The sequence below is a fragment of the Pogona vitticeps genome, chromosome 9 (assembly GCF_051106095.1).
Source record: "Pogona vitticeps strain Pit_001003342236 chromosome 9, PviZW2.1, whole genome shotgun sequence".
NCBI classification, from domain to species: domain Eukaryota; kingdom Metazoa; phylum Chordata; class Lepidosauria; order Squamata; family Agamidae; genus Pogona; species Pogona vitticeps.
This window is the reverse complement of record NC_135791.1, coordinates 25,392,925-25,409,824: the sequence shown is the minus strand read 5'-3', so window position 1 is coordinate 25,409,824 and position 16,900 is coordinate 25,392,925. Positions and strand designations below refer to the sequence as shown.

General features: G+C 49.5%; 1 protein-coding gene across 2 annotated transcripts in view; it reads left to right on the top strand.

Annotated features, from left to right (window-relative positions):
• Nucleotides 1-3,589: 3,589 nt before the first annotated feature.
• The window catches only part of NOVA2 (NOVA alternative splicing regulator 2), a 35,257-nt gene continuing 21,946 nt past the window's right edge, over nucleotides 3,590-16,900 (top strand). The window contains exon 1 of one of the 2 annotated variants that reach the window (XM_020787124.3): nucleotides 3,590-3,963. In XM_020787124.3, the coding sequence (XP_020642783.3) occupies nucleotides 3,693-3,963 (271 nt within the window). In that variant the 5' untranslated portion in view covers nucleotides 3,590-3,692. Of the gene's footprint in view, nucleotides 3,964-6,069; nucleotides 6,278-16,900 lie in introns of those variants that run through there. The other variant, XM_020787125.3, reaches the window with a different exon arrangement.

Sequence of the window (16,900 nt, the reverse complement as noted above, 5' to 3'; positions counted from 1 at the left end):
CGCAGAAGTCCAAAGGAATGGTAGAGCGTGTATCAGAAAAGGCAGAAGAGCATCGCAAAAGGGTCAGAATATTACCCAGTCTGATTCTTCAAGGTTATGATATTCTCAAAGAGGACTTTGAGGGCTTGGGAGTCACTGCTGCGATCACTCAGTGTACTGAAAACACAAAAGGCAGAATGGAGCTCTGCTTCCTTGCCAACCAAGATTTTCTCAACAGTTCAGCAGTCCCCTTTTCAGGCTTATTTCGAGATGCTGAGCTCCTTAGGAAATCAATTCATTTATTTTTGTGCTTACGTGGGAGACAAGATCTACAGAGTGAGAAGTGGGGAGAGAGAGAGAGAGAGAGATGAAGATGAGTATCATAGGCAAGCAAAATGTCCTTCCGTATGACAAACAGGGTCTACAAGAGGGCTGCAAAAAAGGAGAGGCAGTACACTTTATAGTGAAAGGATCTTTAGGGTGGGTGCAGTGCCTGCTTCTCCATGGGTACCTGGTACCCCCCCCCCCCAGCCCGTTTGGTTTCTTGCTCTCTGCAAAATGCCACAGACAATGAGAGGCTGTGGCATTTTCACAAACTACTAATTTCTATTTGCCATAACCTTTTCGAGACTCTTGACCGCTTCCTTATGGGACGGGTTAGCCTCCTAGGTGTGCCCAAAGGCTCTGATGCTTTTCCTGCAACAGATTAAAACCAGTTACCCTGGTAAGGGGTGGTGGTGGAGAAATCCCTGGATGTGATTTCTTGATCGCATAGGCACTAAATAGCCAGGTAGAGTATGACAGAAGTGACTCTCCAGGACAAGCTTCCAAGGTGTGCATGTGTATGAGAAACTGTGAGTGAGTGAGCATTACAGAGGGGTGCTTAGGATGCCAATCCCTGTGCATTAATTTCCTCCCATACCTTTCTAAATGGCACTTTTGGTCAACAGGCGGAACCTCTTGTGTAGCTTTCCGCTTTTGTAGGGGACACCTTGGTTAAGCGGCCCAGTGGCCTCTGAGTCCATAAAGCAGCAGGAAAAATTGTGGAGGAGCCCAGAGAGATACTATGCTAAGACAGAGGCCCTGTGGATTTCCAGCGCTGGATCAAAATCTTAGTTGACTCAGGAAGGAGGTACCTACATGCACAGGTGGGTAAAGGAGTAGGGAGTGCTACCTAATGAGTCAGCCCGTTGGCCCATCCCTCACTCAGCGCCACTAACTCCTTCTTGGAGGAGCTCTCCAAGGTCTCCGGCAGAAGCTCGTTACCTGAGCTGTGTTTTAAGTGGAGATGCTCAAGGGTGAAACCAGGACCATCGGCATGCATTGTGTGTGCGTTTGCATCCTTTGCAAGCTAACTTAGGTTTAATGTGAGCTTCAGCAGTCCTAGATAGACCCAACCCAGCTCTGATCAAGGCTTGTGAAGGGGGTCAGAAAACTTAATCTAGGAACACCATTAAGAGCTCTGGTGAATCAGACTAAGGACTCTTTGGTTTGGGTGTTAGGTTCACCCGGTGAGCAAGCCATTTTGTATAGTCCAGGAAGGACTCTGAACCGGTTTGTGCTTTGATACGAATAACAGGGGCAAACAACAATGGAGAGGACGGGCTGTGTGAACTCCACACAAGGCGAGGTCGAAACGGATCTCCGTGGTTTGAGGACAGGCAGCGGGGGAAACGGAGAGGCTACAGGGCAAGGGATCGGTGCCTCCTCAGTCTTGCCCTCCTTGCTACAGAGTTTGAAGTCATGAGATGGGGGGGAAGGAGGCCTGATACTTGTGGGAGCGATCCACCGGGCAGTTCTGTAGCACCTTCAGCAGAACCTGTGGTAATACCTCTGCACAGCCTCTGTGCCGCAAAGATCTTTACTCTGCAGAAGCTGGTGGAGGGTGCTGCCCCTTTTGTGCATGGAATGCCTGCTCCAGTTCCTGAGCATCCTGGATTTGGCCCACACCATCCAGAGTGGATGGTAGCTGGACAGCGGCCAGTCCATGCTCCTTGAAAACTTAGATTGCTGCTGCTGGAGACTTTATTTTATTTTGTATCCTGTGTTCCCCCCAGGAAGCCCAAAGCCCTCTTTGTAGTCCTGGCCTCCCCCCTCACAACAACCCTGCAAAGCAGGCCAGGCCAGAGAGAGAGAGAGAGAGAGACAGAGTACAGTACTTGGCTTAAGGGATGGGAACTTCAGGACGGATCACAGGGCGGGGTGGAGGGTTGGCATTCAAGCTTGGGTCTCCTCACCCCTCTCAGCGTGGGCAGGATTAACCCCACCCAGGAGCTGGCAGGGGAGGGGGAAGCACCGGCTGTCTCAAGACCAGGCACAGGTCCAGGGAACTCCACCGCCCCATGGATGGGCTTTGGAGAGGAAGGAGGCGACCCCAGGCAGAAAGGCTTGGGGTGGAGAGAGCGGGTCTCCTTAGGACTGAATCTCCCTCTTCTCTCCCATCCGCTCTGCTCTCTCTCTCCCCCCCCCCTTTCCACCCCCCTTGCCCTGGAGCTCACAGCTGCCTCGTCTTTCCTCCCTCCCCACCTGCTTCCCCCTCCCAGCTCTGCCAAGCCCCGAAGGCAAAGAATAGCCTCTCTCTCTCTCTCTCTCTCTCTCTTCCTCTTCCTCCCCTCCCCAGTTTGTCAGCTTGGCCCCGCTCCTCTCAGCCAATCTGCTGGGCGGGGGGGGGGAGAGAGGGAGGGAGGTAGCTCCCTCCTCCTCCTCCTCCTCCTCCTCCTCCTCCTCCTGCTCCAACGTCAGGAGCTGCTGGGTGGATCGCTCGGCCACTGCCACCCTGGAGAGGCGAAAAGAGCGATGCTCTGAAGAAGGGAAGCAGCCCGGGCTGGCCGCGCGCCTTCTCTTTCTTTCCGAGGCTTCCCCGTGCCGCCGCCGCCGCCTCCACCTCGATTCCTCCCCCCTCCCTCCCCGCAATCCAGTCCAGTCCAATCCAATCCACTCCGGGCTCCGCATGTCCCGGGGGCTCATCCCCAGCGCCCTCTCCGGACCTGCTCCACCCCTCCCCTTCCTTCCTCCCCATCTCCCCTGGAGGAGCACCTTTGTCGTCGGGGTCCACGCGTCGGGGAGCCTCGGAGGGTCTGTCCTGGTTTTCTTCTGCCTTTAAGCCCCTCTTCTCTCTCCCCTCCGCCGCCCTCTGTCCATCCCCAGGCGCTTTCCACCGCTGTCCCGTCCTTCACCCCCTTGGTGGATCTTAATTCCTGGCCTCTTTCGGGTCCCACCCCCCAAAATTAGGTTTAAACCCACCACCACCCCGGCGCCGCCGCATTGCTCGAGGTGTCGAGAGGGCAAGCAGGCAAGCAGGAAGGAGAGATAGAAAAAGAAAAGTGCCGGGGCCTGAATTGCTGCCACCCACCCATCCATCCATCCATCCACCCATCCCTTCCCCGAGTCCCGCCTCGAGGTGGTCAATTAAAAATTTCCTTTGTCAGTTTCACCTCGCAGATCGCAGGGGTCCGTCCTTCGCCAGTTCAGCCCTTGCCGTCGCTGGACACACCTCCCTCTTCCTCCTCCTCCTCCTCCTCCTCCTGCCCTCTCTCCCCCTCCGCCCCCTCCCTCCCTAAAAAATCCGAGCATCCTTTCTTGCTCCTTCTCTCTCTCTCTCTCTCTTACCCCCCCTCCCCGCAACACCGCCCGCCGCCCCCTACGGCCCGCTCCACCTCCCCCTGCTGGAGTCTCACGGGTACCGCGGAGGGGAACTCCTCCGCGCCCTCGGCATGAAGATGATGGCAGGCGCTTCGGTGCACCAGAACGGCCTCTTCCCTTCTGCGCCGCCGCCGCCGCAGCCGCCGCCGCCGCCTCCACAGCCGCCGCAGCACCAGCAGCAGCATCAGCAACAGCAGCAGCATCAGCAAGGGGGGTCCGCGTCGCAGCCGGCCGCGCAAGCCCCTCCGCAGCCCCACATGGATTCGGATCCTCCGGACTCCCGGAAAAGACCGCTCGAGACCCCCACGGAAGCCATCAGCACCAAGAGGAGCAACACAGGAGGTGAGGGAGGGCGCGCGGGGTGGGTGCGTGCGCGCGTGTGAAGGAGGCCGGAGCAAAGATGGAGTGGGGCAGTGTCTGTGTGTGTGTGTGTGTGTAGGTGTGGGGCTGATCCAAAAGGTGAGGGGCTCAGTGGGGCATGACCTCTCTCTAACCGTCCCCCCCCCCGCCGCCCGCATGCATGCAGTGCAAAGCATAGATCCTTGGAGAACTGGGTCTCAGGAAATCCTACACACGCTCACACGCACACACAAAGGACACCTGGCCCCTCCAACCCATTCACCCCATTTTCGAGGCCTACTCCCTCATTCGGGTTCTTCCCACCCCCCTCCCAACCTCTGAATCTGTCAAGCCAAGCAACCCCAGCCGCCGCCCCACCTCCCCGGGCATCCTTCCTTCCCTCTACATTCACGGGCACTTCTCTTATGCCGATCCCTCCCTCCATCTCTCGGCCAACCTCAGCCTCTTTCTGCCCTCTTTGCGCCAAGGCGGACTCCCCACCTGTGCTCCGCACCCTCTTTCCAGCTTGTTCCCTCTCTACCTGCCCCTCCTTCCTCAACTCTCTGTGTCCCCCCCCACCCCCATATTTCTAAATTTCCTGGCTTCCTGGCTTTTAAAGTGGCATTCTTCTGAACACCTCCCCCAAAAAAGCGCTCCTCCGTCAATGCAGGATTCAAAAGATGGGTGCTCCTCTTTCAAGTTAAACCCCCATCGCTTCCCCCCCCCATCTTTTAGGTCTGGGGGAAACCAGCTCAATTAATTAATTCTGCAGCTTTCCTCCCACAACCTGTCAAGAATATTGTTACGCCTCGCTTTCAGCGGGGAGAATCGATATGACAAATTATTCCTCCCGCCCTGGACCGGCAGAACACACCAGAAACAATCTTCCGCCGCCCCTCTCTTCCCCAGGATCACGAATTTCCTATCCTGCAAGATTTTAGGAGTCCATGCAGCCGGTTATATCAAAATGGAGTCCGTTACAATCACTGCCTGCTTGCTTGCAGGGAGCAGGAAAAAGGGGGTGGAGATCTAATTTTTTTTTTCCACACACATACACAGACTGTGGAAAACCTGTCATTCCCCCCCCCCTTTTCCCGTCTGCCTGAGGAAATGAAGACGGGGAGGATGTGAAAATCGGAGTTCCAAAAGAGGATGCAGATAGACAAATGCTTAAAGGAATCCTGTGTGATCCAGAGATGGCCGGTGGGGAGGAGAGAGCAAAGGGGGTTTTGTGCATGGAAGGAGATGCTTCATCTCAGCTGAAGGAAGGGGCTGAGGGCTTGGAAGCATTTCCCAAGGTGGTGGGTTTAAAAAAACAAAAGCGGGGCTCAATAGGCATTAAAATATAAATGGCCCTTCCCTGTGCCAGAGTTCTAGTTGTCACCCAAACTGTGTAGAAATAGCTATTTGTACGGTCACGCTTTCACACTCTCTGACTCATCCTTTGGGTCTCCTTTGGTGTAAGGCAAGCGCAGCTGGTGGATTGCAAGGAGCAGCTCTCCTGGCGTATAGCTTCTGTGCTTACACTGCACTTATTATTAAGATTATTATTAAGATTATTCAGCCGTAATTGAATCTTCTTCTGTTTTATTGCTTGGAATGATTAGCGTATGTACACGGGCACATGAAGCAGCTCTGCCTTACACACACACACACACACACACACACACCATCACCCCTCCAGATGTAATTAACATTTTGAGATGCTTTTGAGCTTCACTGTGAGGGCAAGGAGCCATAAATATTGCGTCTGAAACAGCCCCGGATTCCTCTGGAGACATCGCCTCCTTGCATGATGGTGCTTCTGATGGGATTAATGGAGCAATCGGAAATAAATAAAATTGGTGGAGAAGGGGCGGGGTTGTTGCCTCCGTGCAGGGAATTTGGGGTTGAAGACAATAAAGGACCAAGAGGCGGAGAAGGCAGATGGGTTGATAGTGTGGCGGTGGAGATGGCGTTGGTGGTGGCCGATGCTATGGGAACCCGACACGGACCTGCGGAAAAGAATGCCAGTTCCACCTTGTTTGATTACCGGGGGGGGGGGTTCGTTTTCTTTTCCAGCGGTGACGGGTTGGGGGTGGAGGAGCATCGCCCCACTGAGCTGATCCCAGTCCTGGATTTTGGGGGAGGGAGAAGAGGAAGCACTGGCATTGTGAGCGGCAGTGGGGGGGGGGAGGAAGAGAGAGCAAGAGGAGGAGTGTGACGGAGATGGAGGGGGACGCCTCAGTGGTACCTAGTGTGCCTTGCCAAAGGACACAGGCTGCCGAGGAAATGCGCAAGAGCGAGAGCCATGCAGGCCTCAGGGCCCAGCTGGGAGGTTAGTGTGCGGTGGGGGTGGAGGAGGAGGAGGAGGAAGCTCCTGCCTCTTTCTCGTTCTCTCTCTCTCTCTGTGTCTGTGTGTATGTGTGCTTGTGCCATGTCTCTCCTGTGTGAGTGAAGGTCAAATAGGGTGGGACATTTTTTTTTCCAGTGGGTGAAGTTAAGGGGCTTTCAGGGGCCCCGTTTAGCCGCCTGGGCCAAAGAGCCGAGAGATGCCCGGGATCTGATTCATCCCGACTCTTGGGGGAGAACGGGCAGAGGGTGGTGCCAGCTCAGCTGATCCAGCGGGTCCCTTAGGGACTTTGAACGAGACCAGCGGGAGTGAAGCCCAGGCCTTCTGAGCCACAGAGAGGCCCCCCCCACAACGTCACCAGCAGGAGTTGTGTGACCAAAAGCAGATGAAGACCGTCACGGTCTCCCTGCCTCTTGGCTTCGCCACGTTGCTCAAGGGATCTTCAGGCGGTTTGTGGCTAAGCAGGGTGTGAGGGTTGAGGCTGCTGGGGGGTGGGTGGGTCCTGAGGCCCTAGTAAGGTGCAGGAAGGGGGAAATAAGGCAGTCCCCCCCCATCTGAGATGACCATCCTGGCTGTCTTGAAAGCTTGTGCTTGATCAGAGATCAAGGTTGAGACTGCTTAGGACTTGAGTTCAGTTCCTGGTGTCCCCGTGTGACCTTGGGGGTGTCACTGCATCACCCCCCCCCCCTTTCATGCTGCTTGTATGGGAAAGGCTCGGCTGTAGAAGCGCCGAGGAAAATGGGTTACGGCCGCCTCTCTCGCGCCGATGCAGAGAGACGGCACACGCTGCCAGTTTTTCCCCAAAATGGCTGCAGAAATGGCACCTTCCCATTCCGTCCGTGGAATCATGGTCTCGGAGACGAGGCCTTTAAACCCGATCTCAAAGCAGAAGAGTCCGGAGCTTCTTGGGCTTCCGCGGTGGGTTTATGGGCACAGAATCAGGAGGGAGATGAAAACCAGCTCTCCTCCCACAGGGAAGGCCCATCAGCAAAATGGTCGTGGAAGGAGAGAGGAAAGGAAGGCGCCAGGTGAGGGGCACACCTGTGCACGTTGGGTAACAGGGCAAGGAAACAACATCAAATTATTCTCTTCCTCCAGTGCAGTGAGGTTAATCCCTCAACTAACCTTGCAGCTTGTATTCTGAATGGGGAAAAATGCAATACCATTAATAGCTGAAATCAAATGAAACCAGACATTCAGCAGGGCTGTGGAGCCTAACCAGTATTTTGCATTGACTTTGACACCACCGGCTGGATAGCTCCGTGGTTTCGATACCAGGCTGTGGAGCCAGAGGTTGGGAATTCGATTCCCCCACTGGTGTCTCCTGGGAGAATAGCCAGCCTGGGTAGCTTTGGGCCAGCTGCACACAGTCTCAGGGCTCCCCCTGGAGGAAGGGAAGGGTAAACCACTTCTGAGTATTCCCTACCTAGAAAACCTTGCATGGGGTCAACATAAGTCAGAATTTATTTGATGGCACTTGATTATCCCCATTGCAAGGTTTGACTTCTGCTTACTTGCTGGGTGCCTGTTGTGGGCATGTGTGTGTTCACCACAGTGAATTCTCGGTATGTAGGAAATGATTTTATTCTTTTGAATCTGAGGTGGTTCATCAGGAGAAGCTAAGAAGTGGGAAGGTATGTGGATGAGTGTTTTGGGGATATGGTAGAGAGGATACCAACCCCTCCCATTGTGGAGAAGAAGGGTGTCCAGATATAAGAGCCTTGTGATGAGGAAAAGCTATTTTTTTGCAGGTGAACTGAGACATTATTGTATGAAACCTCTACATCTTCATGTAAAACAGGATCCCACCTGTGTGAGAAAAGTTTTGATTTATTACACACTGCAGAACATTTGGGGGAGAAGCTGAGAGTCTCCTCTCTCTCTCTCTCTCTCTCTCTCTCTCTCTCTCTCTCTCTCTCTCTCTCTCTCACACACACACACACACACACACACACACACACACACACACACACACACACACACACACACACACACACACACACACACACACACACACACACACACAACTAGAAACCCAGGGCTTTTCCAGACAGGGCAAAATATCTGCCCCAATGGGTCACATTTGATCCTGGGTTCTTTGTGAAGGATAGCAGGACTAACCCAGATTCACACTCAAAGTGCCCCATGAAAAGCCACATCTTTGAAAAATTGCTTTCCTCTGGAAATGTTTGTAATTTGCAGGACGTCCTTAGAAATCCACTTCCCTGTTGGAGATTTGCTTCTGGACCTTTTTTTTTTTTAAATCCTGAGCTAATTAAAAGTTTCCAACCAGGACCCTCGGATACAGAAGCGAGCTCCTCTCTGAAAGTGCCAACTCTGCCCCAGAACAAAAATAAACCATGCTGAAGAAGGCAGAGACAAAACAGCACCAAAAGGCATCGATGGAGCCAACCAGATCAAGTCTTGCGTCATCTGGAGGGCAAGAAAAATATTGAAACCAACCGTGCAGAACCGTTTGCTTTTGTATGAACTTCTGCCCCATCCGGAAGAGACCTCAGTGGCAGCAACACGTTTAATATAAAGAAGTTGACAGGGCAGCTTTTGTAACTTCTAGGGAACAGCGGACAACAGTTGGAGAGCATCTGGTTCAGGAGAACACATCCCAGAGGCATGTTCCAGGTCAAGTTTGTGGCATCAGGGCAGGATTTGACCGCAGATGTTCAGAACTGAATAGCAGCCCTTTAACGGGACCAGAGAATCTTAGGGGAAAGAAGGAAAGGGCATTCAGAGGAGTTGCCGCATATAACTCCTTTCTGGAGTTTCCAGAGTTTCTTTCTGAATTTCAAAATCCCCCTCATGGTTCCTGCCACATTATCCCCCAGTGCTGTACAACTTCTGGGAATTTTCTTTTCATGTGTAATGGAACTCTCTTTCCCTAAATGTTTGATTTTCGTTTTAAAAAGGGAGCAAGAAAGAGACAAAATAGGTTGCTAGCCCTGGAGGAAGATATAATATAATAATGGCATGCCATCATGCCCCTTCTGACTTAACGGTGACCTTTTCCAGGGTTTACAGGTAGAGAATGCACAGAAATGGTTTACCATTTCCGCCTTCTGGGACTGTGTGCAGCTTGCCCAAGGCCACCCAGGCTGGTTCTTCTTCCAAGAGATGCACCGTGGGGGAATCAAACTCCCAACGTCTGCCTCCGCAGCCTGGTACCTAAGCCACTGAGCTATCTAGCCAGCTAGCAACAACCTAAGGACAGCCCAAATAACTGCCCCCTATTGCAGGATGTGTGAGGTCTTTTTATAACAGTTTTTAAAAAGAAATAGGGAGCAATTGGAGGAGACCGTTGGAGTGGATGAACCCCTCTAAAATAGGAGGGAGGTACATGCCATCTCCAGACCTCTAGAAATTGACCACCTTTGGTTTAAATTGTGGACAAAAGCACCACAACTCTTGGAAGTCATTTTGGTGGACTAACTGCTAACCATTCAGATTTTTTTTAAAATTGCCATGTGCCGATACAGATGCAAGAGCAGCTGAGACTTTTATTAAATTATAACTATGTCCTGTCAAGTCAATTCTGACTTAGGCAACCCTTTTCAGAATTTTCCACGTAGAGAATGCACAGAAGTGGTTTCCCATCCCCTTCTTCCTGGGGAGCCCTGGGACGGTGTGCAGCTGGCCCAAGGCCATCCGGGCTGGCTTTTCTCCTGAAAGACCCAGTGGGGGAATCGAACCCCTAACCTCTGGTTCCGCAGCCAGAGACCCCAACCACTGAGCTATCCAGCCAGCTTGGGGATGATATAAGGTAATTGTTTCAGGCAATATTCTAAGATATTGTTCCCCACAACCACTGCTCTCCACATGTGCTGAACTCTATACCTCAGGCATACGAACTGCAGATGATGAGAATCATCAAGTGTATTCCAACCTACTTGGAAGGTCTCAATGGAGGGAAGCTAAGTTCCCCTACTCCCACCCACCCACCCCCTTCTGAAGATCTGGCCTGTTGATGCAAAACATGACAGTCAAACACTTAAGGTTATTTTACCATGTTGTGAACACATCACTTTGACTTACAGTACCACTGCGGTCACAGTTCTGGTTAATGGCTTGCGCCTCCATTTTTTTTCACCGATCTGCCGCCAGGGCCTGTATACAGAAGTCTGAGCTGCCCACCAGGAGTCCTTTCTCTCCCACCCCATCCCAAGGAAGACATTTCTGAGACCCACTTCCTTCTTCTTCCAGGGAGGAGTTAATTTTCCAGTTTGACCTCCATTCTATATCCGTGGGTGGAAGCAGATGCTTTTGTGATTGGCAGCGTGGGGGGTGGGTTGGTTGGGTACGGGGACGGAAGAATGACCATGCTTGGCTTTCGGCCCCAAGCTTTGTCGTTTCAGAGGAGGGCTCCTGCAGCTGTTTGCAGCTGTTCTGTGCAAGGATCTATGAAAAGAGCAGGAGGGAGCTGATCATCGTTTGAGCTGATCCGCTTCCAAACAAACCTGCACACAAGACACCTCCTAGACAAGGAGTCTGTGTTGCCTTGTTTTGCCACCTTGATTCTGCAGCTGGTGCTGAGGCTAACTGGCCACGGTATCTGATCACAGGGTAGCAAAGGCGCTGGCTTCAACCTGACCAGTGTCCACACCTTGGTGAGGGTGCCGAGAACATTGGTCCGGGATAAAAATGCGGAGAAATCCAGACCAGTGCTGTGCCTCTTATCTTCTGCTCCTCAGCACCCTGGCATGTGCCATTTACACATTGTACACCCTGTTGCTATCTTTCCTGCATCTTCTCTTCCTTTGCATTTTCCATTCAAGCCTGAGGGTCTCATCCAAATCTTGAAAGATTTTTTTTTGGGGGGGGGGTAGCAGAAGTCACAAGGTTTTGAACTACAACTCCCAGAATCCACATCACCAGGACTGATGCCTGCAGGGGGATGCTGGGCGTTGTAATCCAGGCACTTTCCAACTTTTCTAAATTGTCTGAGTCAGGACTACAATACGAGTTTGCACATGTATGGCTGGTTATGGTTGTGGAAAAAGCATCTCCCTAGGTCCCTATCTATTGTAATAATACATGAACATAAAAGTTGTTAAATGCCTAAATCAGTGACTCCCAACCTTAAGTATCCCGGGTGTTCTTGGACTAAAACGCCCAGAAGCCTTCACCACTAGCAGGGCTGGCCAGAGATTTTGGGAACTGTCATCCAAGAACATCTGGCGGCCCAAGTTTGGGAACCACTGGCCTGTAAGAATAGGAAAAGCAAAGGTTTGCACGCTTGCCTATGGAACTCCCTGCTACCGGTGTGGCAAGCAGCAGGTGTTTTAAGAGACTAAGGATGGAACAGAAGTCTTCCAGTGGCTGCTCCCTTCCTGGGTCAGAGTAATTGTTCACAGAGACCGGCATGATCTTTCCCGTGGTGGCCAACGGCAAGTTCTTAACCAGAGAAGGGTAGCCTTGAATTCCCCTTCTGTTTAGTCTGTAGCCTTTGAAGATTTATTGTCCTTGAAGAGGAAAGTTCCAGTTCTGTTTTGGGGGACAATTTAGGGACACATTTATGGGAGTGGGAACCATTTTAATTTTCATACCAAGCCATGAAAACTAGGGTATTTATTCGCTCTCTTTAGGTTGGAAATTCTGCAAGGGACTCATGTGCTTTGTGAAGTACCTCCTCCAGCGTCTGTGATCATAACGGTTGGGGTTTGAAGCAGCTTGTTGGGAAAAAATTTCATCCAGGGTGTTAAACATGTTGTGTTTTGTCGATCTTTCAGCCAAAAAATTTTTTTGAGTGGGGGGGAACACGGTGTTCAAATTGATCAGACTTTGGCAGGGTGGATATTACAGGATTTGTAGGCAAACATATCTGAAAGGGTAGCCATTTGGAAAATGATCTCTAAGATTCCTCTTTCTGTGATTCTGGAATCATAGAATCATGGCGTTGGAAGGGGCCTCTTAAGGCCATCGAGTCCAACCCCCTGCTTGATGCAGGAATCCAAAGGAGATCTGACAGAAGGTTCTCCAAATTCCTCTTGAATGCCTCCAGTGTTGGAGTTCTCACCACCTCCTGAGGTCATGCATTCCATTGTTGTACTGCTCTAACAGTTGGTGATTGGTTCCATCATCATACTGCTCTAACAGTTAGGAAGTTTTTCCTGATATTCAGCCTAGATCAGTCTTCCTGTCATTTCAGCCAATTGTTGCATGCCCTGCACTCTGGGCTGACTGAGAACAGATCCTGCCCGTTCTCTGTAGGGCTACCTTTCAAGCATTTGAAAAGAGCTATCCTATCTCCCCTTCAGCCTTCTTTTCTCCAGGCTAAACCTGCCCAGCTCTTTCCATCTTTCCTCCTAGGGCTTGGTTTCCAGCCCCCTGATCCTCCTTGGCGTCCTCTTCTAATAATACATTCAACTAAATGAAATCCAGGGAGCAGCATGATAAACCAGCTGACAAATCTGGCCAGGCTTGGAACCTTAGATTCTCGTGTGGTCTTTGATACAACAGGAGGTTTCGTTTTTGTAAATGTTGATTTAATTTGTTCAGCATATATCTTTGTTAAATTTCCCTACCTCCCTTATCGGATTTTTCTTTGACAGTCCTCATGCTTGTCCTTTACTCATTTATGGTTTATGTACAATACTGGATGAACTTGGCACGGTCTTTGAACATTTGGAAGCCTAAGGCTGCAAGTGGCCCAGCCATTCTGCCTAGGACATCCGAGCATCAAGCACCCTTTTTAGTCTTGGAAGAGGACAGAAATTAGCAGCATCTCCTTTTATGACTGGGCAGCTTCGGCAAAAGTTACCTTTAAAACTCTATACAAGCGCTGGAAGCCACTAGCTTGAAATGCAACACAGACTTCCCTCTTGTACATTTCATGATTACAGCAGAACACTGAGCAAGCCAAACATACCTCTCCAACATTTAATGCTACTAAGTAATTAAAAAGTTGCAATTATACTGCAAAACAAAAATGTTTTTCTTCCTTCGCTTTCAAGAATAATGCAATGTAACAGTATGTTTCCTATTGGGAAAAGAGATTGGTTATAAGTTACTAGTGATTTGCAATTAGTTACTTTTAATTTCTGGAAGATGTACTTTCCGGCTGGTACCCGCAGCCTTCGTCTACTAGTGTTTTGCCTGTTTCTAATATGGATGCTATAAGAGTCAGCTTGACAGAATAGAGCGGATAAACCAGCTGTTGCATTCGAAAGTGAGGAGAGCAGAGGATGGGCCCTTAACTCTTGGGTTGGTGAAAGAACATGGGGTAGATAAAGTGAGAGCTTCTGGTTCTAGAGCTAGGCCAGGGGCATGGTTCACCCTGAAACGTTTGGTGCATCTTGCACAAAGCCTCTTGAAACAGAAGCATGCAGATTTTCGCCCATTCCCTGTAGTTGGTCTGCTTGTTCCCTGACCGACACTGGAAGCAAAGCCGATAAAACTGGGTCAGATATACAGATATTCTCATTCATACCAATCACGGTTCTCAAGGAGAGCTGAAAACTGAAATTAGGCACGGCGACCCCATTCCACCCCAAAGCAGAAAATGTATTTATTCTTTTATTTATTTAAAATATTTTCTTTCTCCTTAAAAAGAACCCAAGGCGGCTTACATCATTAAAAAGACAATCCTTAAAAGCTGAAAACAGGAGCTATACAAATATTTTTAAAGAATTAAATAAGTATTACTGTATATTTAAAATGGTAATAAAACCAATACTACAGAGAGTAGCAGAGGACTGGGAAAAGGTAAGGAAACTAAAATGAGTGGCTGGAATTTCTTCCCTGTGAGCGAAATCTAAGGCACTACTCCCAATCTGGCACCTTTCAGAGGTGTTGCACTACAATTTCTAGTGTCCCCAGCTAGCATGGCAACATGGGAGTTGTAGTCCAGCACCTGTTAAGGGCACCAGATTAGGCCAAGTGGAGGTCATTGACATTATGCTTCTTCACAGTTGGAAGGTTCCCAGTCGGGGGAGATTGCTTTAAAAAGTTTGGACCTTTTTAATTGGAGATGGGAGAAATTTTAAATTTTCCTTGAATAAAGAATGGGGTGATGAAGGTGACTATAGAGAAGCTGTTTTTAGAAACTTGGGATCACCTGCTAAAGTTGGCTGGGAGAAATAACATTTGTGCAATTTAGGATTAAAATGGAATTTACTGTTATGAGGTGTGGTGATCGACACGGGCTGAAAGAGCTTCAGAAAGGATTAGAGTAAGCTATAGACCTGATGGGATAAAAGGGAAAGATGTATGTCTGTGGTGGTTAATCATCATAGTTAAATAAATTGAACTCCGCATTCAGAAATAGTATACCTCTAAGCACTAGATCCTGGGAACAGCCATCAATTTATGATTTATTTGTACAGTGGTGCCTTGCAAGATGATGTTAATTCGTTCCGCGAAAATCGCTGTTAAGCAAAAACATCGTCTTGCGAAACACGTTTTCCCATTGAAATGCATTGAAAACCTGATAATCCATTCCAATGGGAACGGATTGTCATCGTAAAGTGAAAATTGCCATAGGAAACATCGTTAAGCGAAATGCGGTACCCAAGCGAAGACAGACGTCTAACGAAACAGAGACCATTAAAAGACTCAGATAGCGAAGCAAGACCAAGCTGTCAAAAACATCGTAAAGTGAAAAACAGGGACCTAAAATTTAGCTGTCTTGCGAGGCAAGGTCCCTAACATTGTAAAGCGAAAATCGCCCCTAGGAAACATCGTTAAACGAAGCGCAAGATCGCTCCAAAAACCTCATCATAAAGCAAATTCGTCGTCATGCGAAGCAATCGTCTTGCAAGGCACCACTGTACTTTGGAAGGGCTTGCTTTAGACTTGGGCAGGGCACTCCAAACGAAACAGCCAGTGAGAGCAATCCCGAGTGAAGCTAAAATCTTTCTCAGGGTTGTGAAGAAGCCAGAAGGGGAGATGGAGGATGAAGACAGCAGGTTTCCCTTTGCTGATCAGCTTGGGCTCCATCGCGGACTTCTAATGACTTAACTGGTTTAATCTACCTAAGAGGGAATTCTTTTAAGTGGATTTGGGCAGAAGATCCTTCAGCTTAGCTAAATCATGGTGGGAAGTTCGCCAAAGCGCCAGGACTAGGTTGGGAGGTAAAGACGCCTCAAGAATGATCTCTCTGAGACCCTTCCTATCCTTTCTTCTAGTAGGGTCACCGGTGGCCTCTTGTTTTAAGAGATACTTCCCATTGACCCATCCAGGAGACGTTCTATTGTCTGAGATGGGTCTCAAGCCCGTTCCCCATAACAATGCTTTCCAAACCAAATTGGTTAGTCTTCCTTTTTGGGTAGCTGAAGACAGAAAAGGGTTTGCAGTAGGAGGGCAAGATGACACCAATCAAACTAAATACACAGAGATTGACATCTGAGAAAGGCACCCACAGTTGTGGAAGGAAACCAAGTTTAACCTGCAAATTTAAAGTGTCCTTGGGAGCAGGTTGAAGTAGGACTCAAAGCCATCTGGGAATGACTCTTCCATGAAGGCCACGGACCCTTCTCATTTCTTTTCTGTCTGTAGAGTGAAGCAGGGCGAAGTAAAGGCTGAAAAGCAGCCAACATCTAAATGTTGAGGAGACACACAAAGGATCTACAGCCCAAGGGAAACAGAAGGTCCTCAAGATGGCAAGGGACGGCTTGAGGTGAACCTACCGTCTATGGATATTTTCCCAAGGTGCCATACTGGAGGAAAGGAAAGGAAATGCAAGAAGAAGGATTAATCACTCCTTCAGAGAGTTGCACTGTGCCAAAAGCACAGAAGAACAAATTGCTTAGTAGAAATAAGTGTGGCTTTTATTACCATTTATCATTTATTAAAGAGCAGCATTAAATATGCTAAACAGAGAGGCCGGTAGAGCTTACGAGCTCCTTGACATCGCTCTGTCTTGATCAGAGACTGGGAGGAAGAATCCATATTTGAAGGGCAACACCTAAGATTCTCAACCAGTACAAATGTAATACATGCCTGGACACACGTTGCTTCCCGTTGATTCTGGGAATGCGCCTTATTTTTCCATGTATAAGACTATACTTTTGTCTAAAATCTTTAGACTAAAAATTGAGGGCCGTCTTATACATGGAAGAAGTAGGCTGAGGAGAGAAAAACAAGTGGAGGGGAAATCAGGGATCAAAGCGATCCTGCAGTGCTTTGAACTTTTTCCCCCTACACTTGCTAAGCCCCACTTAGATTTCTTAATTTTGGATTAGAAAAGTGGGGGGCGTCTTATACACAGAAAAATATGGTAGTTCAAAAGGCAGGGATGAGGACTTGAGTCACTATCAAGTCGGACTTAAGCCACACCAGTGACTCGGCTTGTGGTGGTGGTTGTTTTCGGTTCCGCACCACTTGGAATCCACCCACCCCTCCCTTTTTTTCTAGGGATAAAAATATGTTTTTAATAGGGACCCGGGCTTGGTATGAAAGGCTCAGATTCAGACCTGGGACTCAGACCCAAATCTGTGGCGTGTAAATGGTATGGCTGGAAGAACGCACTGTCTTTAGGAGACTTTCTCGTGTGCAAGTTTAAATTAAGAAGAATGTTGGAACTGCTTAATTAAGTATATGGTGAGGGTAGAAAGGTCATGTGGAAGGGCAGGCTGAGAGGAAAGGTGTAAGGACAAC